This window comes from Heterocephalus glaber, unplaced genomic scaffold, assembly GCF_053883595.1.
Source record: "Heterocephalus glaber isolate CG9 unplaced genomic scaffold, H.glaber_assembly_v1.0 deba00001610, whole genome shotgun sequence".
Lineage (NCBI taxonomy): Eukaryota > Metazoa > Chordata > Mammalia > Rodentia > Bathyergidae > Heterocephalus > Heterocephalus glaber.
Window position 1 is genome coordinate 15,978,670 of NW_028258381.1, and position 23,189 is coordinate 16,001,858.

Consider the following 23,189-nt stretch of genomic DNA (forward strand, 5'->3'; position numbering starts at 1 on the left):
CAAATTCAAGCCCAACCTGGGTAACTTAGAAACTTAGTGAGACTCTGTCTCAAAAAATAAAAGAAGGACTGAATATGTAGCTCAGTGTGAAGGCTCCAGGCTTAATCCTCAGTACAATAAACAACGCCTCCCCCCAAACCCCCAAACCCTTCTGCACAGACCTTCGAGAGGGGTCTGTGCCTGCCGCTTGTGACTACAGAGGCCATGCTGCTGTTGTTAGATTGGTGCGGTCCACCCAAATCTACATATGCGTAAAGTCCTTGTTTTCAGACGAGGAAAAACTGAGAATATCAACCAATTAATGGGATAGACATTCTGAAGTCTGGTTGAAATACTGTTGATGAAATTACTAGGAAAAGTTTCCCTGTGGCTCTTTACTTGATGTGGCTTTTTGTGCCAAAGTAAACTTGAGGGCTTCCTCCAATACTGAGGACAGTGGAGTTTCCATGGCTGCTGAAACACAGAGCTTGAAGAACCCAAGTGGTGGATCGTAGGATGGGCCCTTCATTCACCTTGGACTCCAGTCAGCCCTTGTATTTTAGGTGCCATTAGAAACAATTATGAGCAGCTGGCTTGGGTTTGATGACCATTTGTTTAAGCGAATATAAGAAGTAAATCTGGCCAGCTCTCCTCAAATGTTTCTCTGCTTCTTCCCGACAATTCTTTCTCAGCCCTTCCGTAAACTCGCCTCCACCCTGACCTCGTGTTGCTCTTACAGTCCTCCCTCAGTGGAGCTGCTCTCCAAGCACCGATTTTGTGTGGCAGTTTCTCCTGCAGCCCCCTCACCACGGTGTCCCAACGACGATGGCAGCGTTCTTTTCACTCCCCATGACTGTTGACAAGATTTCCACCCTCACACATACTTACATTTTCCCTCCTGAGAGTTACGCCTTTTCATTTCTTAAATCACGTTTGAACATCTCTGTTGCTATAACAATCTTGGAGATTGGGTGCTTTGTAAGGAATAAAAATTTGTTTGGGCTCACAGCTCGGGAGGTTGGGAATCCAAGGCTGGGGGCTGCATCTGATGAGGGTTCACCATATGGTGGGAGAGAAGAGGGTGAGCAGGTCTAGAGGAGGAACTGGGGGCTCCCCTGGTGCCCTGGCTAAACTGCTCCCCACGCAGCTCTCCCTCTCTCCTTATGACTTCAGCACCTCTGAGAGCAGCCTCTCCGTGCTGCCTGGCGAGTTTTGGTGAGGAAAAACCACGTCTAAACCATAGCGAACTTTTATTTCGTTACCACTTTTAGGCTGCTCTGTTATTTCCATTCTTAGGATTCTCTTGCTCACTTCTACTTATTCTCCTTCTTTGCTTTGTAATTCTTGATGTGAGCTTATTTTCAGCAGTGATTTTTACTCCTCCCTGAGAGTCTTTTTTTTGTTCCTTTATGGAAGGAGTATCTTCATAGAATAAATTAGTTTTGCACTTGAATCTGCTAGGAGAAGATAGTTTTACCAATCTAGAACAGTTTTTATGTTAATAATAAAGTCTTTGCTTGAGAGTTCCCGTACAGTGTAGGTAAATTCACATTCTGTTTCTTTTCTGGGCATAGGTTAGACTTTTTGATTTTCTTTTTCATGAGAGATGTTTTAAAAAATCTTTTTCTTAAAAAAAAAAAAAAATACTTTTTCCTGGAGAACTTCAAACATTTACACAAAGTGGAACATGCAGAAGTTGACCAGATAGTTTTATTGATCTCATGTACTCATCACGTAGAATGAACAGTTACCAACTTGTGACCTGTTTTGTTCATTTGTAGCCTTGTCCTTTTTATCTTTCTTGGATTAGTTTGAAGAGAGTCTCACACATAGTATCATTTTGTTCTGGAAACAGCCAGCATACCTGTCAACTGATGATTGGATAAAGAAAATGTGGGGCCGGGGATTTAGCTCAGTGGTGCTGCCGCCTGCCTCGAAAGCACAAGGTCCTGAGTTTGATCCCTGGTACCAAAAAAACAAAAAAACAAAAAAAAAAAGAAAGAAGGAAAAAAAAGAAAATGTGAAAGAAAAGAAAATCTATATATAATGGAATACTGCTTGGCTATATTTTTTTATTTTTTATTTTTTTGGTACTGGGAATCAAACCCAGGGCCTTGCACTTGCCAGGCAGGCTCTGAGCTACATCCCTGGCCCCCTGCTTGGCTATAAAGAAAGACAAATTTAAGACATTTGCAGGAAAATGGATGCATGTAGAAAATACAATGTTGGGTGAAATAAACCAGGCACACAAATTTAAATACCTTATGGTATCTCTCATCTGAGTAAGGCAAAGTACAAACTCAGAGAAAAAGGAAGGATAGAACAGGACAAGGGGTTGGGATCTCTTGCAGATGGGAAGGGGTCCAGGGAACCAGTGTGAGGGGTGAGGAGAGGGGATGGGAAATAGGTAAAGCAAAGAGATGCCAGGTACGAGGTCCTCATAACCTCAGTGAACATGGATATTACATGCCATAAACATGAACTAAGATTAATAATAACAAGAATGAAGAAGGGGAAAGAACTAGAGGAGGAGGGAGGGAGACGGAGTGAAGGGGATTTTTTTTTTTTTTTTTTGATACCGGGGATCGAACTTGGGTCCTTGCAAAACCACTGAGCTAAATCCCCAGCCATGGGGATTTTTTTTTTTAAACTGTATTGTGTACCTGTGCTGACTCCCCAAAATGATTGTAAAATGCATGTACTGCAGACATGTACTCATAGAATAAAAAATTTAAAAATTTAGAAGAAGGGCCCAGGATTTACCTCAGTGGTGCCACCACCTGCCTCACAAGTGCAAGGTCCCAGGTTTGATCCCTGGTACTGGAAAAAAAAAATTTAGAAAGGCAGGAGCTTTAGCTCAGTGGCGCCAGTGCCTGCTTGGCAAGCGCAAGGTCCTGAGTTTGATCCCCAGTTCTGCAAAAAAAAAAAAATTTAGAAAAGAAAATTATGATAATAATAATATATATCATTTTGTATCTCAGTATACATCTCCAAAAAACAGGTGTTCTTTTTTTTTAAACTTAATCACAATACCATTATCACATCTAGAGAAAACAATCTATCTTAATATCCAATCTATCTTAATATCTAAATTTCCAGTTTCATGAATGTTTATTTGTTTATTTATTTATTTCGGTTTTTTGATACAGGATCTTGCCTTGTAGTCCAGGCTGACTGACCTTGAACTCACTATGTAACCCAGGCTAGCTTCAGTGTCATGGCCATCATCCTGCCTCAGCCTCCCAAGTGCTGGAATTACAGGCATCCATCACTACACCTGCCCCGTTAATTTTTTAAGAAAAATTTTGACTTGTCTATACAAGGATTGAGATAACATATAGGGCAGTTGGTTGATAATGTCTTTTACCAGGGATTGAACTTGAGACCTTGGTCTTGTGAGGCAGGCGGCACTCACTGATCTAAATCCCCGGCCCAATAATGTCTTTAATGCGTAAATTCTCCTTCCATCTGTTCACACTTTGCAGCTTATTAAAGAAACCTTATTTTTTTGTCTGGTAGTTTCCTGTGATGAGATTTGATTTTGGGGATAGGGACACAGCTACACGTTTTTTTTGTTGTTGTTTTTTTTTTGGTCATGTAGTTACCATTTAATGTTCAATGTTTAAACCATTCATTTATTTAGTATTCCAAAATGGTTAAATTCTATCACGCTTTGTCTGTCATCTAGAGTAGTTGTATGAAGAGAAACCTTCCTTCATCAACTATTTGGTTACCCAGTGTTACAGTCTTTATAGAAAAGGCAGGATAAATACATGATTTTTCAGCCAGGAAGTTGAGGCAGAAGGATTGCCGTAAGTTCGAGGCCAGCCTGGGCTACATAGTGAGACCCTATCTCAAAAAAACAAAAACAAAAAAGTACATGATTTTTTTTTTTTCTTTATTTCCCAGTTTCAAAAAAACCCCAATGAGTTGGCTCCCTAGTATTGGCAGTATGACTAATTAGATTGCATCGTTATGAATTAATAGAATTTCAACATTAAGGACCGGGGATTTGGCTCAGTGGTTCCGCTGCCTGCCTCGCAAACGCAAGGTCCCGAGTTTGATCCCTGGTACCAAAAAGAAAAAAAATAAATTCTGCAGTGCATTATGATCATTAATTTTTTTTTTCTTTTTGTTACCGGGATCGAACTCAGGACCTTATGCTTGAGGGGGAGCGGTGGAACCACTGAGCTAAATCCCCGGCCCTGATCATTAGTCTTATTGACATTGAAACAGCCCTGCTTGATTTTATGTCCTTTTGATTTGGCTTCAGCAGCCTTCCTTGCGCAGCTTCCTTGTTGTCTGGCACGACCAGGTGTTTTGGGTCGTCTTGGGCACTTCCTGCCCCTACCTAAGACCAGTCGACTCTCTGAGGAACCCTAGTTTCTTTTAGGGGAAAATGGAATTAGAAGACCATAATCTGGCTCTTACTGCTACTGACTGGTCTGTGTTTGAGATGTAAGAAATTTCTTCTTTTTTCTTTGTTGTACTGGTAATCAAACCCAGGACCTTCTCTGCTAAGTCATTGCATTGGCCAGGCTGAGCTTGAGCTTGTGATCCTCAGCCTCCCAGAGAGCTGGGATTACAAATGTGTAGTACCATGCCTGGCAGAAATTTATTTTTTAAAGATAAAAATACATGGTAAGTTCTTATACTCCCAATTCAGATTCAGGGCTACAGTTGTTTTATCTATTATTTCTTATACTTTTCTCCTGCACCAACAGTCACAGGTCTCAAGGATGTTAAATGATATTATAATATCACATACTGTAATTAGGCATTATTCTTCCACTTTACAAAGTGAGACTTTTTCCTCAGCAGCAGTTGCCTTAACTAGACAAGTGTCCTTTCTGCTTTCTCACACCCTTTTTCTCCTTATCCCTCTGTTCCAAATCTAACTGGCAGTGAAATCTTAATTTTATTTTATTTTTTGAGACAGGGTCTCGCTATGTAGTTCAAGCTGGCCTCGAACTCACAGCAGTCCTCCTGGCACAGCCTCCCAAGTGCTGGGAGTACAGGCGTATCCCACCATGCTCAGCCCAATGAAGTCTTTTTTTTGGTACCAGGGATCGAACTCAGGATCTTGCACTCATCAGTTAGGTGCTGTGCCACTGAGCTAAATCCCCGGCCCCCAGTGAAGTCTAATTAATTGGACTTTATGTTTCTCCTCTCCATCCCCTTCCCTTTGGGAAGGCCCAGGCCTTCATTATCTCATTATATTTCATCCCCTTCATTCTGCATTTCACATGGCTGTGAAAGAGTTACTGATCAGAAGTAGTTACTGCCACCTGGGCATTGTAGCATACACCTGTCATCCCAGCTACTCAGGAGGCTGAGGCAGGAGGATTGCAAGTGTAAGGCCAGCCTGGGCACCTTAGCAACACCCTGTCTCAAAATAACATTCAAAAGGGTTGAGAATGTAGCTGAGTGGTAGAGTATTTAGCATCCATAGCCCCTGGATTTAATACCCAGCTCCCCAGCCCCCCAAAAAAGCCTTTGCCTACACAGGATGAACAGAACCATCCTCTGAATCTCTGTAATTTGTCTTCTGTCTGCCTCTCCTTATGTAACACACCATACTGCAGCTGTCTGAAATAACCTGCGGTTTGCCAAACTTGTGTTACTCTGCTTTTGCTCAGCTGCAGCTGTCTCAAATGCTCTTTCCTCCCTCATGATAAATTTTCCCCAACATTTTATTATGAAAAATTTCAAGTATACAGAAGTTTAAACAATTTTATAGAGAATGTCAACCACTTAGATCCTACCATTAACATTTTACGCTGCATGCACAAAAATCTGCTCCATGTCCAACTGTCAATCAGCTTCAAGTTACTGTAACAAAATATCTGTGATAATCAACCTGAAAACAGTTTTATTTTGGCCCACAGTTTCCGAAGTTTTACTCCATGGTCACATGCCTGTGGGCCTGTGGCAGGGCAGTGCTTCATGGGGGGAGCGTGTGACACAGGGCACTGCTTGTCGCATGGTTGGTAGTCAGGATGCTGAGAGAGACCGGAGAGGCGAAGTCCCAGTATCTGCCTAAGGGCTGCCCCAGGCCTCACTTCCATCCGATACTCAAGGTTCTCTTCCCCTCAGAGCACCGTGGACTGGGGCCCCAAACTTCAGTGCCTACGTGGGCCTTTGTGGAATGTTCATGATCTGAACCGTAACACCAACAATCACTAAAATGTCTTCTGAGTAATTTTAGCATATCATGAACTAGAGTTTATTTTCTTTTAAGCTAATTGCAGATACAGTGAAAGAGATAGATTTGAAGACTCTTCCTCTGAATTTTGACAAATACACTGTGTAAAGCAAAACTTTTAAGATATAAGACAGTGGTTCTCAATTACAAGTGATTTTGCCTCTCAGGTCACAGTTGACAATTTGTGGAGACATTTTTGGCTGCGACAGTTGGGGAGAGAGGAGCTAGGTTAGTAGCAACATCTAGTGGGTTGAATTGAGGGATAGGATAGCTACAGTGACACTTTCTCAAGTGTTGCCATGCCTCTTGCCAGCCAGTTCCCAACCTCCCAGATGTAACCATTGTTGTGATTTTTCTTTTTCCACTACAGTTTGGCTTGTTCTGGAAGATGATATAAATGGAACCAAACATATACTTCACGGTAGCCTTGCTTATAAAGGAAACATTGCCTGTAACTCTTTAGAGAAGGAAAAGTTTTTCCAATCAGTTATAAAAGAAATCTCTTGTAGAGTCTCACTTAAAGAATAAGAACAGCTTGTTTATCCCCGACAGCTCTGCTGGCTAATAGTCATGTGTTTATTAGTCACATAGTTAATAGTTAATAGATTAATAGATTGATTCATTTGTCAAAGTTTACTGATGATGTTACTCAGTCTCATGACTTTAAATACAACTGTATACTGACAACTCTCAAATTTTTATCTCTAGCTTACACAGCACATTCATCCATTCAGTGCTTATTTGCCATCTCCACTTGGATATAAATTCCCTCTACATATAGACATACAGTGTTAGCTTCATCTAGTAGAGTTTTTTTGTTTGGTTTTGTCTTTTTTTTTTTTTTAAGAGTAGGAAACGTTGGGACTGGGGGATTTAGCTCAGTGGTTCCACCACCTGCCTCGCAAGGGCAAGGTACCGAGTTTGATCTCTGGCACCAAAAAAAAAGGGTAGGAAATGTTTTATTAATAGAAAGCTCCTGAGAGGCAGGAGGGGTCCTGAAAGTGGACTGCTGCCCGCTGATGCTCTTTGTCTCCAGCAAAATCACATTACAGGTTACCTTGGGTCAAAGTATAATCAACCTGTAGGATTCCAGGTACAGTCGCTTAGCTAATATTGGTCTAAAAGAAACACAGGGTGTGTAGCAAGGGGTCATAGCATGGAGAAGAACAAAGGCGCTTTTGGAAGGGGTTGGAGGGAGGGGCAGAGTGTTCTGGTCATCCTTCTTTAAGTGTTTGTTACGTTGTTCAGGTGCACTGGACCATGTGCTAGGTACAGTACAGCCTTGGACTGATGTTTATCTCTGGGTAGGCTCACAGGCCTAGCCATCGTGTCCCCATCTTGGGGCCTGGTTTCTATCAACTCAGCCCTTGACCGCAGGCCTGGTCTGCCTCATCTCTCTTCTGAGTCTGCCTGGGGCCCAGTGTCTGTCTAACTCCTGTCAACTTCTACCTGACTTATCTATCTGCAATATCATGTTCTTTCTGCCTCAGGTGACTATGGACTGAAACTTCTAAAATCCCGAGCTGGAGTACATCTTTCCTCAATCAGGTGATTTTCCTCAGGTATTTTGACTGTGAGGGTAACCGTAGTATCTTTTAGATGACCGTATCATATCAAAGAAAATCCCTCTCTTCTTCCCAGTTTTTCTTTTAAATCATGCACAGGTGCATAATAAATTACACTGATAGATTTTTTTTTTTGTACTGGGGATCAAACTCTGGACTGTTGAACCAGCCTTGCATTCCCAGAAATGATCTATTTGGACATGATACATTCTCCTTACTGTATATTGTTGAATTTGATTTATAATGTTTTGTTGAGGATTTTTATTTGTTTTCATGATTGATACTGTCTGTAGTGGTCTATTTGTTTTGGGGTTTTTTTCTTGCACTGCCTTTGTCTGATTTTGATGTTAGGGTAATGCTGATATTACAAAATGAGTTGAGAAGTGTTCCCTCCTCTTCTGTTTTGTGGAAGGAATTGCACAAAATTGGTATTATTTATGTGTTTGATAGACTTAGTCTGTGAAAGTGAACCATCTGGACCTGGAATTTGTTTTCTTTGAAGATTTTGAACTATTAATAGGGCTGCTCAGTTTCTACATTTCTTTTTGAGTGCATTTAAACATATTGGCCATTAACAGTTTGTAATAGCTAAAGCTTGGAAACAGCCCAAGTGCCCATCAACTGGAGACTGGATAAAGAAGATGTGGTTTTTTAAAAATAAAATGGAGTACTACTCAGCCATAAAGAACGAGAAACTAGAGACATTGATAGCTAAATGGATGCACATTGAGGCCATACTCTTAAGTGAAATAAATAGGACACACATGTGTAAATAGTGAATAGTTTCTCTGGTGTGAGAAACTGAAAGTGTAACTAAGGATTAAAATGATTAAAATGAATAATTGATAATTTGAAATAGGAAGAAAAGGTCCAAAGGGGTAGGGGTGGTGGGAGGGGAAGGGGAAAGGAAAGAAGGGAAAGGAAAAATTATGAGAAAAGGGAAAAAAATGGAAATGAAATCTATGTAGGGAAGGGTGGAGGGGTGAAGGGTGCACAGGTAATGGGGAAAAAATAACATATTGGCCATTGGCATGTAATTTGCCAAACTTGTGAGCATGAAGTGTAATACTCCCTCATCCTCTCAGTGTGTTAGTGTGTAACTGTAGTGATACCCTTCCTTTCACTTCTGATATTGATACCTATGTACTGTCTTTTTTTCTGTTTTTCAAAGGGTTATGAATAAAGGTTGGCTAGAGGTTTATTGATTTTTGTTGGTTGTTTAAAGAACTAGTACTTGATTTTCTGGATTTTTTTTCTGTTTAAAATTTTATTGATTTTTGCTCTTGTACTAGTGTTTTGTTTCCTTTAGGTTTAATATATTTTTCTAGTTTTCTGAACTGGAAGCTTAGAGTAATGATTTTTTTCTATAATATAAGCTTTTTAATAGTATAAATTTCCTCTGAACCTCATTTTAGCTGCATACCATCAGTTGTGATACATTCTTTCATTTGGTTCAAACTGTTTTCTAACTTCTTTGATCTGTGTGTATGTGTGTGTGTACATGTACATATGTGGTGGGGATTAAACCCAGGGCCTTCACACTGAGCAAACAACTCCCCCCTTTGAGACAGTATCTTGCTAAGATGCCCCAGTTGGACTCACTCTTGTGATCCTCCTATTTCAGCCTCCCAAAGTGCTGGTATTACAGGTGTGTACCACCATGCCCAGCTAGTGATCAATGGATTTTTAAATATTTAAGTTTTTAAAACTGATACATAAAAACATAAAAATTGTACCTACTTATAGGTACTATGTGATGTTTCAGTACATGTATACATTGTATAATGTTTAAATCAGGGTAAACAGGGCCGGGGATTTAGCTCAGTGGCACTGCGCATGCCTTGCCTGCCTCACCTGCCTCGCAAGCGCAATGTCCTGAGTTCAATCCCCGATACCAAAAAAAATAATAAAAAATAAAAATAATTTTAAAAAAATCAGGGTAAACATATCTCCTTAAAGCATAGATGTTTTTCAAGATGTTTAATTTCAAAATAATTAGACATTTCCTAGGTATCTTTCTGTTACTGATTTCTATTTGATTTCCATTATGGTTAGATGTACTTTGTATAGTTTTAATTATTTTAAATTTGCTGAGGGTATAGCTCGGAGAGAGAACATATGCTTAGCATGTGCAAGACCCTGAATTCAATCCCCAGCACCCTACACAAAGTTTTTGTTAAATTTTGTTTATGTATTGTTTACCATATGGTCTCTCTTGAAGAGTGTTCCATGTGTTTTTTTGTTTGTTTGTTTTGGTTTTTTTGGTACTGGGGATCGAAATGGGGTCCTTGAGCTTGCACAGCAGGTGGCGAAACCACTGAGCTAAATCCCCGGCCCTCCATGTGTTTTTTTGTTTTGTTTTGGTTTGGGGTTTTTTGGTACTGAGGATCGAACTGGGGACCTTGCCCTTTCGAGGCAGGCGGTGGAACCACTGAGCTAAATCCCTGGCCCTGTTCCATGTGTATTTTAAAGGAATATGTGTGCTTCTGTTGTTGGGTGGAGTGTTCTATTAATGGCAGATTGTGTTAATTAATGGTTCTCTTCAGGCTGTCTGTATTCTTTCTGATTTTTCTATCACCATATTCTATCAATTCCTGAGAAAGTTATGGAAGTCATTAAGTATAATTGTGGATTTGTTTGTTTGTTTGGGTTTTGTTGTTGTTTTGAGACAGGGTTTTGCTCTGTAATTCAGGGTAGCGTTGAACTCACTATGTAGCCCAGGCTGGCCTTGAACTTGTGGCAGTCCTCCTACATCCGTCTCTTGAGTGCTTGGATTACAGGTGTGTGCTACCATGCCCAACTTGTGGATTTGTTTTTAATACATGTTTGTAGCACATAATGATAACATTCCTCATGGGAAGTTGGTACATGTACATAACACATCTTAATTCCTTTGGTTTTCTCTTTTTTGCTACCAGGGACTGAACTCCGGACCTTGCTCTTGCGAGGCAGGCAGCAGCACCACTGAGCTAAATCCCTGGCCCAATTCCTTTGTTTTTTTAAATTCCTTTGTTTTTTATCCCCTTCCCTTCCCCTCTTTCCCCACTCCCTCCATTCTTTTGGTTCCCTTCCCATATTCAAAAGATTTATCTCACTATTTTCTATTATCTTTTATTTTGCTCTTTATTTATAATTTGGGTTTCTCATATATGAGAAGTGATATTTAAGCTTGTGTATCTGATTTATTTCACTTAACATTGTGGTCTCAGGGTGCATTCCTACAAATGACTCAAGTTTATTCTTCTTTATGGCAGGGTAGTACTCCACTGTATACTTTACTTAACTCTGGCTTATTTTTGTGTCCTGGTCAGTATAAGGCATTGTCCAGTGAAGAGCCAGGGTGGTTTCCTTATTCTATATTAGTTTGCTTATGAGTTAAATGGATCAATATTTGCATTTAAAACTGGCACCATATAATATTTGTGCTTGGGAGAGAGTCCACAGATTGTTTCGTTCTTTTCTCTGCATTGTGGATGACCTCTCGAACTTCTCTTAGATTGTAATTTTCCTATCAGTTCTTTCCTGATTACCCGCAATCTACTTCTTTCTCTCCTTTTCTTCACCAAGTTGTTATTTTACAGTGTCTGCATTACAACATAGATGAACCTTGACATTATACTAAGTGAAATAAGCCAGTCACAAAAATACATCTCATGAAAACAGAATGGGGGCCGGGGATTTAGCTCAGTGGTTCCGCCACCTTCCTCGAAAATGCATGGTCCCAAGTTTGATCCCCAGTACCAAAAAAATAAAAAAAACACAAAAAAATTAGAGTGGGATGGTAATCACCTTTTCCAGGAGATAATACTACTGTCTGTGCTTCTTTGTGAGTCAGCTAGCTTACAGTTGTATTACATGCAGTGTTGTTAACTGTATTGGTTACATTTATCAAGGATACAAGCAGTCACTCTGGCTGAAAATGTTATAGCAGATGTAGACGTAAGGAAGAGCAACGCGCTGGACCCAGGAGACTGGTGACCTAGCCTTGGTTTGGAGGCTCGATCCCTGCATGCCTGGCTGTCCCTGTGTCTCTTACACCTGTGCCGAGCATCGTAGCTGAATAAGAAGGGAATGAGCAGAGTTTAACTGGGAAGATGGAAACAATCAATGGAGATGGGGTTTGGAATACCCAGGTGTATCCATTTCCCTAAGTCATAGGATTTGTGCCTTGAATTATGTAAATTTTTAAAGTTTTTTTATTTTACTTTTTAAAAATTTTATTTATTTATTTTTTTGGTACCAGCGATCAAACTTGGGACCTTGCCCTTTCGAGGTAGGTCATGGAACCACTGAGCTAAATCCCTGGCCCTGTAATTTTTTTTTTTTTTTTTGAGATAGGGTCTCACTATGTAGCCCAGGCTGGCCTCAAACTTGCATTAGTGACCCTCCTGCCTCAGCATCCTGAGTGGTGGGATTTCAGGTGTGTACCACCATGGCCAGCTCAAATTATGTAAATTTTTCCTCAAAGAAAAGAGCTAAAAAGAACCTTTGAGTGGTAAATAGGCAGTGGTGGAGCTGAAACAGAAAGGCACACTCTCTGAATAAGGGTGATGAGTTCATGGAGGTTCATTACTCTGTTCTCTGCACTTTGTATGCATTTGAAGCTCTCTGTAAAGGCTCTTGGTGTTATTTTGAAACCTCACCATGTATTTCTTTAATAAAATAATGTATTCATTTTGTGGGTTACTGCATTGTTTCAAGGAAAACATTCATGTAGTCCAATGTAATTTTGGCAGTATGCCCACTCATTTCCGTTGCCAAAGGCAGTGACTTAAATTTGAATTCCTACTTCAGCTGAGTGAGGCTGAAAAGTGTGTGTAGTTTCTCCCAGGCTGTGCTCTCGCCCCCTGCAGGCTGGTCTTTACCCTCTCACTAGGAGGGATCGTAAATATGCTTATCTCATGAATGCCACCCACTGCAGTTCAAGTGAAATGCACATTTCATCATGGCCTGCAACCTGGCCCACGCAGTTTAGATGGGTGGACTTGTCTGATTCTCCTGTTGACTCCTCTGACCAGTGTGGGCCATCGCAGTGGCTTTCTTTTGCACACTGGCTCACTCCCACATCAAGGCCTTTGTGTGTGCTGTCCTCCTGAGACTGACTTCTCATCACTCAGTGAGGGTTGGATTTGAAACATGGTTTCTGAGCAGGGCCTTCCCTGGCCTCTAGCTAGACCAGCTTCCTCCCCGTCTGTCTAGAGCAGTGGGGCTCAGCACAGCACGCGGAGCAGAGTCACCAGCATCACCAGGAACATTTTCTGTTTTATATTTTGGGGGGAAGTGCAGAGTCTTAGGTCCCACCATAGACCCAATGAACCAAGACGAAGTGACTGTACTTGGAAATGTTCAGAAGTGGAGGTCTGCTGTTAGGTCTTCCCCTCAAGTTTCCTGTGTAACTGTGTAGGCTTGTTTGTTCCTAAAGGTCATTTGGTCACTTGTTTATTCCTTGCCTAACTAGAATGTAACCTCCACAAGAAAGCACCTCCTCTGTCCAGCGTGTTCACGTGTGGATTCCCAGTGCTGTGCAGTGTGTGCACCTGGTATGCAGTCAGTGCGCACTGGATGAGTGAGAAGATAAACGAGTACAGTGGAGACCACCTTGTGTTCTTAACTATATCACTCTATGCAATAAAAACCTTCACAGCTCCACTTGGTTGTAAAATTGTATTCATACCTCTCAACATCTCTTGAATCTTTTTCTTGGCTATGAATAGTATTAAACCTGTGTGACTAATACAGGTCCTTTATCCTCTTTTTCAGGCAATGTGTCTTCAGAAACAGAGTTGAGGTTTTATTAGAGTGCATCTCTACTAACTTAACATCATAACTATTTGTTTTCTTTTTGGTATTTAAAAAGCACTCCCATTCAGAGTTAAAATAATCTTCAAAGGTTTTTATGGAAAGTAAATGTTAGTTTGATATTTATATCAAGTTTCATTAAATCAGAATTTAATAATCCTTTTTTAAAGCAAGAAAATAGGATTCTCAAAATGTTAAATCAAATGAAAAATTTCATGTTAAACATTTATGAGAACTAATGTGGCATACGATGTATCACATTTTTACTTGAGATATGTTTCTTGGAAAGAGCTATAGTTTCTGATACTGTCCCATTTATCCTGTTCCCAGGATATGTTTCTTCATGCATAGGCTGGTGAATTTGCCAGGAAACAACTTCTCAGTCTGCGTACTTGGAATGAAGTCACTGCACAGGTCACACCAATAGCTTTCAACCCCCAGGAACTTTTGGCCACAGCTGAAGGCATTTTTGGTACTCACAGCTGTGGCAGAGAGGAGTGCTATTAACATGTAGTAGGTAGAGGCCAGTAATGCCCTTGACACTCTGTAATGCACGCGCGCGCGCACACACACACACACACACACACACTAATCTGGAAGAATAGGTCAGTGGTGCCACAAAGGAGCTTGGCTTGAGAGCCTGCCTGCAAACGCTGTGCCGTCTAAACAGCACCGCTTTCTGTTGCCTTCGGGAAATGAAAACATATAGAAACAGGCCACTTAGAGGCTCAAATGGGTATGTTAGCTCTTTTAGATATGTTTATTTTAGATTGTTATTTTTTAATCAGCTGTAAGATAGAAATCTAATGACTGGCTTCTTTGTGGGTTAACAGCGTGTTAGAACAAAAGATTTTTAAGAAATTTGGCAATTTAGTTGACTTTAGAATTGGATAACATTCTCAAATAATTTTACATTTTTTAAAATAGGGAATCGTTAAAATATAGGGTTACTGGTTTTCCTTATTTTACAGATGGGGTCGAGGATTTGGTCTTTTGGGTTCCATTTTTGGAAAGGATGGTGTATTAAACCAGCCAAACAGTGTCTTTGGACTTATATTTTATATACTACAATTATTACTTGGTAAGTATTTATAAAGCAATACAAAAGTACATTTGTTATATTCCATTGAGTACTTTGTGACTTTGCTCTGAAGTGTATATTAAATACAAACATGTTAATGATAGAACCATTAGTTTGTAGCATATTTTTGTGTTGTGAAAACAATGCACTAAAATTTTTATGATGATAATGTTCAACTTGGTATCAGTTGGTGTTTAATCATGGATAGCATCATCTCATGATGTCCAGGAAAGCCAGTCCAATCAAGGAAACTGCTACTCGAAATACGTTTGCAAATGTTTGGTTTTTTCCTTACTGTAGACTCTGTAGCTATTTTAAAATATCATGTATTAAGAAAACATTAATAGTAAACCATATTCATAATTCCACCACCTTTACATATCCACTATTTCCATTGTCTTATGCTTTTTTGTAAATGATGCTGGTGATCAAAACTAGGACCTAACTGAGCTACATTCTTAGCCCTGTGTTGCTCTTATTTTTAACATGGTATTGTCCTCGTATTTTGTTATTGTTGGCATCTATAATTCATATTTCATATTCTAGATAATGCTGCAGTAATCAGTTTTGCTTAAAGCCAACCCTACTCTTCCTCTTGGAATTATTTTCACAAAATAAATTTCCAGGCAGGAGGTTAATGAGTCAAAAAGCATAGAAGTGTGTGTGCGTGTGTGTGTGTGTGCGCGCGCGCGTGTGCGTGTGTGTGTGTACATGTTTTATTTTGTTTTGCTTTGGTGGTACCAGGGATTGAACCCAAGACCTTGACACTGAGCTACATCCTCAACTCTTTATTTTTTATTTTGAGACAGAATCTCACTGAGTTGCCCAGGCTGAGTTCTAACTTGTGATCCTCCTGCCTCAGCCTCCTAGAGTGCTGAGATTATAGGGATGCACCATCACACCTGGCTATAGACATTACCAAATTCCTTTGCCCCTAGTTGTCTGGTTATCCTGAAACTTTATCCACTCTTCATTTTTAAAATGTGTTCTATAAAATTTCTGATAGTTACATACTAATAGCTATTATTTTAATTTTACTACATTTTAATTTCCTTTTATTGACATTATAGTCATTGGGATCCTGATCCATTCTCATTTGTTGCAAATGTTTTTCCCATTCTTTATACTTACATTTTGTGTGAATTTTTATTATGTAAGCTTTTATATTTTTATAGGTAAATCCATCTGTTTTTGCCTTTGCATTTCAACTGTTAATATTTTATTGCATTGTTTGTCAGTTCTTCTGTGACTTAATTCATCAAGATATAAGTAATTCTTCTACCTGAAGTTGATTTTTTAGACAAATTGTGAATGTGAATTTTCCTGAATAGTCCTACCAAGTTTGCCCAGTTCTGTATCTGTATATTATTTATCCTACAGAAACATAAAGATGTATACATGGGGATATTCATAGCAGTACTATTTAAAATAGCAAAAATTGGAAGTAGCCTAGAAATAAGTAATGGTTGAATAAATTAGGCCACATCTATAATAGAAAATATTTGTAACCATTAAAGGAAAAGTAGGTCTTTGTGTGTACACTAGACAGATGAAGACATTGTTCAGTGAGGAAAACTGTAGGTTAATAGATACAGGGTAAATATATATGTGTGTGCATGTATATGGAAAAGGGTCTGGGTTGGAGGGGCGAATTGGACTTTTAATTCCATATACTTATGTTGTTGGGTTTCTAATAAAAACTGTAAAGTATAAACCCAAATGCAAGGGAATAGTTTATTTTCTCTAAATAGGAAAGAGCCTAAGAAAAGTCTTGGACAATATTAATTTTGGGAGTTAGAGGTGAAACTGTCAAATTTCTATTTGTAATATTAATGTTACTTTCATTACTCATTATTTCATTACTTTAAATGATAAGTAGTGTTTCTATTCACATTTTCTGAAGTCTTTTGCACTCCTCCTGTGCTTTTGCAATGTGTCTTTACCATTGTACACATTGGGCTCAGTGACAGTGTTCACAGCACACCGTCTTCCCTCCCTGTGTGAGATTCAGCTGCTGCTGTTTTGCTTTGGTTTTTTTTCTTTTAACTTTTAGGGTTTTAAAGATGTAATCAGTGCTAAGGGTATATTTTCCAATACTTCTTATATAAACTAAAATTTTCGGTTTTGGGAGTAAAATATGTTCTTCGTTGTTGACAAGATTATTCCCAAATTGCAGAAACTCATGTTTTCTTCATGGATACTGATCATTTCATATTTAATTCCTCCATAAATAATAGTCACATAGTTCCAGAATAAGATGCTGTACAGTAAAAGGTCTGTCGCACACTGACTCACTTTGCCCACATTTCCTCCTCGCCCCAGCTGGTAGCTTCATGTTGTTGTTCTAAAGTTTTCTAGTGCATATACAGGAAAATATAAACGTATCTTAATTTTCCTCCGTTTTTAAATTTAAGGTAGATGGTGCATACACTGCTATACAGTTTGCCTTCTTCCCCTTTGTCTTGGTGGTCTTTCTATGTCAGTACATTAAATGTCTTCATTGTTTTTTACAGCTGGAAAATACTCCCTTGTATGATTGTATCATCATTTATTTAGAGTTACTGCACATTTTATATGCTATTGGGAATTTTTCCCCAAACCACAAGTACCTAGTTTTGTTACAATAATATTTAAAATAATGTTTATAGTGCCTTTCAGTACTTTATTCTAGTTCATTTAATCATGCTTTATCCCAGCTCATTTAAATATCACAACAGTCTGAGGAGGTAGGCTTGAGTGTATCCTAGTTTTAGAATTAAAGAAAGAAAGGGAGAAAGTAAATATTTTTAAAATTTTTTTCAGTACTGGGGAAGGAACCCAGGACCTTGTGCATGCCAGGCACATGTTCTGCCACTGAGCCCCTAGCCCAAAAAATTGCACGTGAAAGTCATAGTACAAGCCACTAACATATCATGTCATTTTAAATTTTTCTTTTTTTTGGTACTGGGGATCAAACTCAGGAGCTCATACTTGCTAGGCAGGCACTATGCTGCTGAGTTAAATTCCCAGCCCGATTTTTAAAAAAATACATCATGTCATTTTAAAACTCTCTTAGATAAATTAAGGTGACAGCATTAATTTTTGGAGTTATACATGTTTAACATAGGCAAAGTCAGCAAACTTTTGCTCTACAGGGTCAGACAAAAAATAATTTTAGGCTTTGCTGGCCACTGTAACCTTTCAACTCTGCCTTTCTAGTGAAAGCAGCCACATACGCTGTATAAACAAATAAGAATGGCTGAGTTTCAATAAAGCTTTATTGACAAAACGAGGTGGCTGGCCAGATTCACCATGCTGGCACAAGTAATTCAACAGCATCTTAGTCCTGAGCCTTACTAAAGTGCAGTTATTTCTTTCTCACTGGCCCCACCGGCAAGCTCAGTCCCTGTGGCTGTTCTGCAGCCCATAGGCATCTCTTCTTTACCTTTTTGGCCAGCAGGCGCCAGGATTTATGCTTCTTCACTGACATCTTTTTTTTTTTTTTTTGGTACCAGGGAATGAACTTGGGACCTTGTGCTTGCTTGCAAGGCAGGCAGCGGCACCACTGAGCCAAATCCCCGGCCCTCTCTGACATCTTTTAATCTGCATCACTTACTCTTAGCTTTTCCTGTTACTGTTAGCTCTTGAATAGCAGGGTGATTTAATATACTCTGCCTTTTCCTCTATCCTTGAAAATAAATACATATATTTCTTATATTATTGGCTTTAAGAGATTACAAAACAATACAGGTGGAGAGAAAAGTCAAGAATTGAGTTTGTTTTTTGTCTTGAGAGCCCTGGCTTAGTGCACATTACTGCCTTTTTTTCTTAATCAGGTTGTTTTGACCCATATATGGCCAACTGGCTAAGAGTAGTTTCCCTTGTCCACCAGGTTAGCCCGTTCCAAGATGCTTAACAAGATTTCCTCCCTTCTTAGCAGCATGTTGGTATAGTCATTTCCCAGTATGGATTTTTGATAAATTTGATCTAAAGATGAAAAGCAAGTTTTACCTCCCACAGATGGGGAGCTTGTGGTGAGATCAGGGGGAGGGCCGCACCAAATGTGTACACTGGGAAGAAAGACGGTTGTCCTCACATTTCTTTATTTGTTAGGAGGGCTGGGGCTGTTGATGCACAGCTCAGCTTCGTTGCTTAATGTGCTCATGAGATTGCACCCTTCTGTGCCTGCCCTTAGCTAGGGCTAGCTTATGAAGTAAGGGCATGTCATGTGAGATACTGATAAAAGCATTCCAGCTGTAAAAGCAGTGTCCTATTTGCAAAGCCACCTGCATAACCTTAGCAGAATAGGTATGTAGTTTCTGTTCTCACATTTCCGAGTTTTGCAGTAAGATCAGTATTCACACACTGCAGCAAAGCTCAGAATGTTAGCTTTTAGCTCAGAAGTCCTCTCCAGTGTTGAGGCCCGAATGAGCCAAGCGTCTCTTTCTCTTGCAGGCATGACAGCAAGTGCAGTTGCAGCTTTAATCCTCATGACATCCTCCATCGTGTCTGTCGTGGGGTCTTTGTACCTGGCCTACATTCTGTACTTTGTGCTGAAGGAGTTTTGCATCATCTGCGTCGCCACTTACGTGCTGAACTTCATTCTTCTCATCATCAACTACAAACGACTAGTTTACTTGAACGAGGCCTGGAAACGGCAGCTGCAGCCCAAGCAGGACTGACCACCTGATGAACTCTTCCTGACAGTCTGAAATCCCTTTCTCCATTAAGTTTATTTTGCAACAGTTTTGGTTTTAATTTTTCACAACAGACACTTTCCCTAAGAATCTTAAACTGATTTTTTAAAATATTGTAAATTAGAAGGGGCCCTCACTATTTTCTGTGTCAATCTTCATTTTAAATATGGACACTAAAAAAGGATATGCCAAGCCAATCAAAGACAAGCTTTAACTTTACTTTGAAGATGTTTCTGAGATAATAAAATGTAGCCCTAGCCCCCTTTCCTCAGTGAGCAACCATTGCTAGTAATTCTTAATGTGTATAAATTCAATTTCAGGTATAACAAATGTGATCATGACATGAAAATATTTTAGAATAGATAAATATTAAATATTGCCATGTTTACAATATGTAATATGTTCTTAGCTGATGGATTGAAACGTAGATTCAACTAGAATCCATTTATGTGATATTTGTACATACAGGTAGAAATATTGGATCCATCTCTGCAGAACTTACTGTACAGTTTAGGTGAAGTGTAGCAGTGAGGACTCGTCAGCTCGACGCCGACTGATGAAGTAGTGAAAATAGCCCATACAGAGCATCTTGTGAGAAGTACTGGCAGCCATGGGTTCGGCATTGGCAGCAAAAAATAACAGGGGGGTGGGTTCCCTCTCATCTCCTTGTTCTGAAAGGAAGAAACTATATTTGAATGTCCAAGTCAAGTTTGTGTCTAGTCATGAAACTGGATCAATTGCAGCCTTACAGAATGAGTCCAAGAACGTCAGGACACTGAAGTTGGGAAAACTGGTATATTCTTTTTTGGGGGAAAAAACTGGAAATATCAATATGGCATTTTTAGGTAAAGGGTCTTACAATAGTTGAATTTTCAATGCAGATATTTTTCCTTGATATTGGTGCCACTCAGCCAAACAGTATTATGATAATAACCAGTATAAACCCAGTCACCTGAGTAGGATTGCTCTCCGGTACCTCCATAGTGTTTTCCCTCATTGTTTCTTTCTGCACTAAGGATTGTTAGTAATTGTTTTAGAATCAAATGTTGGATCTGTAAACTTCAGGGCTGACACACTGCTCCGTCTGTTCAATTAGGAGAAGTCCTACCAGTAGAAATATCTGAAGGTGAAATGCAGACATGTTGTCACTGCTGTTTCTGGCAGTAAGAATTTTTTAAAGTGATTTGAATAAACCCAAATGAAATTGTGACAGTATGTTTCTATGGTTAACATCTATCAGAATGTTAAAAGTGCCTTCTGTCTTAAATCTCAAACCAAATATTTTATGTGTTGAACTTGGGCAGAAGTGTCCTTCCTTCCTTACCATGAAACAAAACCTGCACTCTCCAGAAAGGTTCTGTATGATCATTTTATTCCATAGATTGAGAAGTGGTAGCGGTGATTTTGCTTCTAATTAATCATTAATAGTCGATTAGACTGGTAACTTTTGAGTGCTTTATTTGCCTTCTTTTTGAAGGGAGGAGACAGGCTCTCTGCTCTGTAAACTAAAACCTGTAGAGTCAGCAGTTGTTCAGTAGTTTACAACCAACTGTCATATAATTGACACATTGTAAGTCCTGTGGCCCCAGGCAGGTATAAAATCTGAATTGTCATGAATTTTTAATGGATTTTAACCAGTTTATTAAAAGATAGCTTAATTCAGATTTCATCGAGGCTTATGTTTTCCCGTGAATGTGAATATTTCAATGCCTGTCTTACTCTGTATGTACTGTTCCTGTGTTCTTAAGTAGTTAAAGGACTCCAGAAAGCACTGAATGTCTGGTGCTTATGGAGAGACAAGTCCCCGTGTTTGAGGACTGTACAGTAAGGTCCTCTTGCAGCCGAGCACCCGGTTCTACCAAAGCAGTTGACTGGTTCTCTTTTCTAACTAGAGTGGAAACGGCTTAACAGTGGAGACGTCTGTGATTTTATATATATCACAGTTGTGCTAAACAAGTTCCTCATGTCCCAATTTCAAATGTTCTTTCATTGTATTTTGTATTAATCAGCAGAGTATAGTTAAAGCTTGTCTTGATGTTGCATTCTTGCAAATATCTACAACTCTTACATGAGAAAATATGTACAAATGTTCAGCCAGACCCTTCAAATTTTTCCTTTGCTTTCCTAAGCCTTGGGGGAACCACTGTTTCAGTTATATAACAATTGTTGCCACATTCCTGTGACCCAGTAGAATTCATACCCTTTTTCTCACTGAGAGATGAACAGGTGCTGCCTGAAACAACAGCATTTCCCAAAACACCAGTATCTCAGTAAGCCCCAGAAAACTCCGTCGTGTGCTATTTGCTCTTTGCCCTGGAGGAATTTAGGTTCCTCCTGCACCTTCAATTTCACCCCGAAGAGGGGAAAACACCTATGTTATAAAACTTGAAGATTGTAGGACTGTGTCAGACCCAATGTTTAAACACTGCAGCATTGCTAGCCACCAATGTTGGAGAACAGGTTGGGGGGAAATTGGCTTTAGCAGTAATTCCATGCTTCATGTTTCTGAAGTGGTTCACAACAAATCAAGCCTCTTATCATAAATATTTGAATAAGAAGTTATAGTTAGATGGTAAATTCTATGGAGTCTAGGTGGTTTGGAGGATTTCATTTGGTTTTTCATCACAGCTAATTGGTGTCAATGAGGGTAAACTTCTGAAATAACTCAGGTTTAACTAGCTGTGTGCCAGGAATCACTCTGACTTGATCTATGTATTCATTATTTTTAAAGAATGCTAAAAGCATTGACTATTTTCATACAAAGAGACAAAGAGTTTTCGTTTGGTACAAAGGATCTTTGGACCTACTAGAACTCTTTGTTGGCTTTTGCTTGTTTTCATTTATATTTATTCTCAAAAGACTATCCTTTTAAAAGTGCAAAGACATCTTGAGCAATTGCTTTGTAACTAGATGGGCTGCACTGCCTGACACCAGTGAACTGACAGGTGAGCTCATATGAAAAATTAGTGAAGGGCTGGGGATTTAGCTCAGTGGTTCCGCCGCCTGCCTTGCAAGTGCAAGGACCTGAGTTCGATCCCTGGTACCAAAAAAAAAAAAGAAAAGCAAAGAAAAATCAGTGTTGGACAAACCCAGGCAAAGACCCCACTGTCTTTTCTGGTACCTGTTTGGAGAGATACATCCAATACACAGCCTTTGTCCTCCAGCACATGAGTACTGGTGAAACGTTTCTACTTAATTTTGGGCAGCACTTAGGAACCCTAATCCGTGAGAACAAAAGGGCGAGGGTAGGAGTCCCAGCTACTTGGTCTTAAACATTTTTTGGACAATTTCGCCCAGAAAAGGTGAAATGTTTTGTTATCAAACTGTATTGAGCATGGCCTAAATATTAGGTGTACAATCTGTATAGTATGTGCCATCAAAAATATTTATTATTAGTGCTTTAAGCTCCTGAATAAACGTTCATGTAAAATGGAGTTCACTGGGCAGATTTCCCCTTTAATGTAGGTAGAAATATTCTTTATTAGAGATTTAGGATACCATTTTGCTAACTGGTAAACAAAAACAAATGTAAATATGTAAGAATGTTTATTTGTTGCACATAACTTTTTTGGTATAAAATAAATGTAGAAGTTACCTGTGGAAGTTGTGCTGCCATCATTCTTATAGTACAGTAGTTAGTTTTTAAAAAGAAGCTGAAATGAAGTCTTGTTAGATTCCCTAAGAGCCTTTAAAGTATGCTTGAAGTCGATGTTGTAACCTCATCCCTGCAGGGTGATTCTTTTCCTTTTCCATCCTGTGTAACTTATAGAAGACCCAGATTTCTCAGGGACTAGTTCTTTGAGTTCCCCTGGGTTTGTAAAGTGTGGTGGAGGAAGGATGAATGGCAGGTGTTCCTGCTTACACAGAATGTTCTGAGCAGATGT

At 39.4% G+C, this 23,189-nt stretch overlaps 1 protein-coding gene and 1 pseudogene across 3 annotated transcripts in view; both read left to right on the forward strand.

Annotated features, from left to right (window-relative positions):
- LOC147822626 (cleavage stimulation factor subunit 2 pseudogene) overlaps nucleotides 1-14,513 on the forward strand; it is a 58,018-nt pseudogene extending 43,505 nt beyond the window's left edge. Inside the window, exon 1 of the transcript XR_015445264.1 lies at nucleotides 1-14,513. This exon is cut by the window's left edge and continues 43,505 nt beyond it. The product of XR_015445264.1 is annotated as a cleavage stimulation factor subunit 2 pseudogene (transcript).
- Nucleotides 1-22,908, forward strand: part of Vkorc1l1 (vitamin K epoxide reductase complex subunit 1L1) — a 66,945-nt gene extending 44,037 nt beyond the window's left edge. The window contains exons 2-3 of one of the 2 annotated variants that reach the window (XM_004839980.4): nucleotides 14,520-14,629; nucleotides 19,064-22,908. In XM_004839980.4, coding sequence (XP_004840037.2) covers nucleotides 14,520-14,629; nucleotides 19,064-19,290 — 337 coding nt within the window. In that variant the 3' untranslated portion in view covers nucleotides 19,291-22,908. The remainder of the gene's footprint in view (nucleotides 1-14,519; nucleotides 14,630-19,063) is intronic. The other variant, XM_013070464.3, reaches the window with a different exon arrangement.
- The last annotated feature ends 281 nt before the right edge of the window (nucleotides 22,909-23,189 follow it).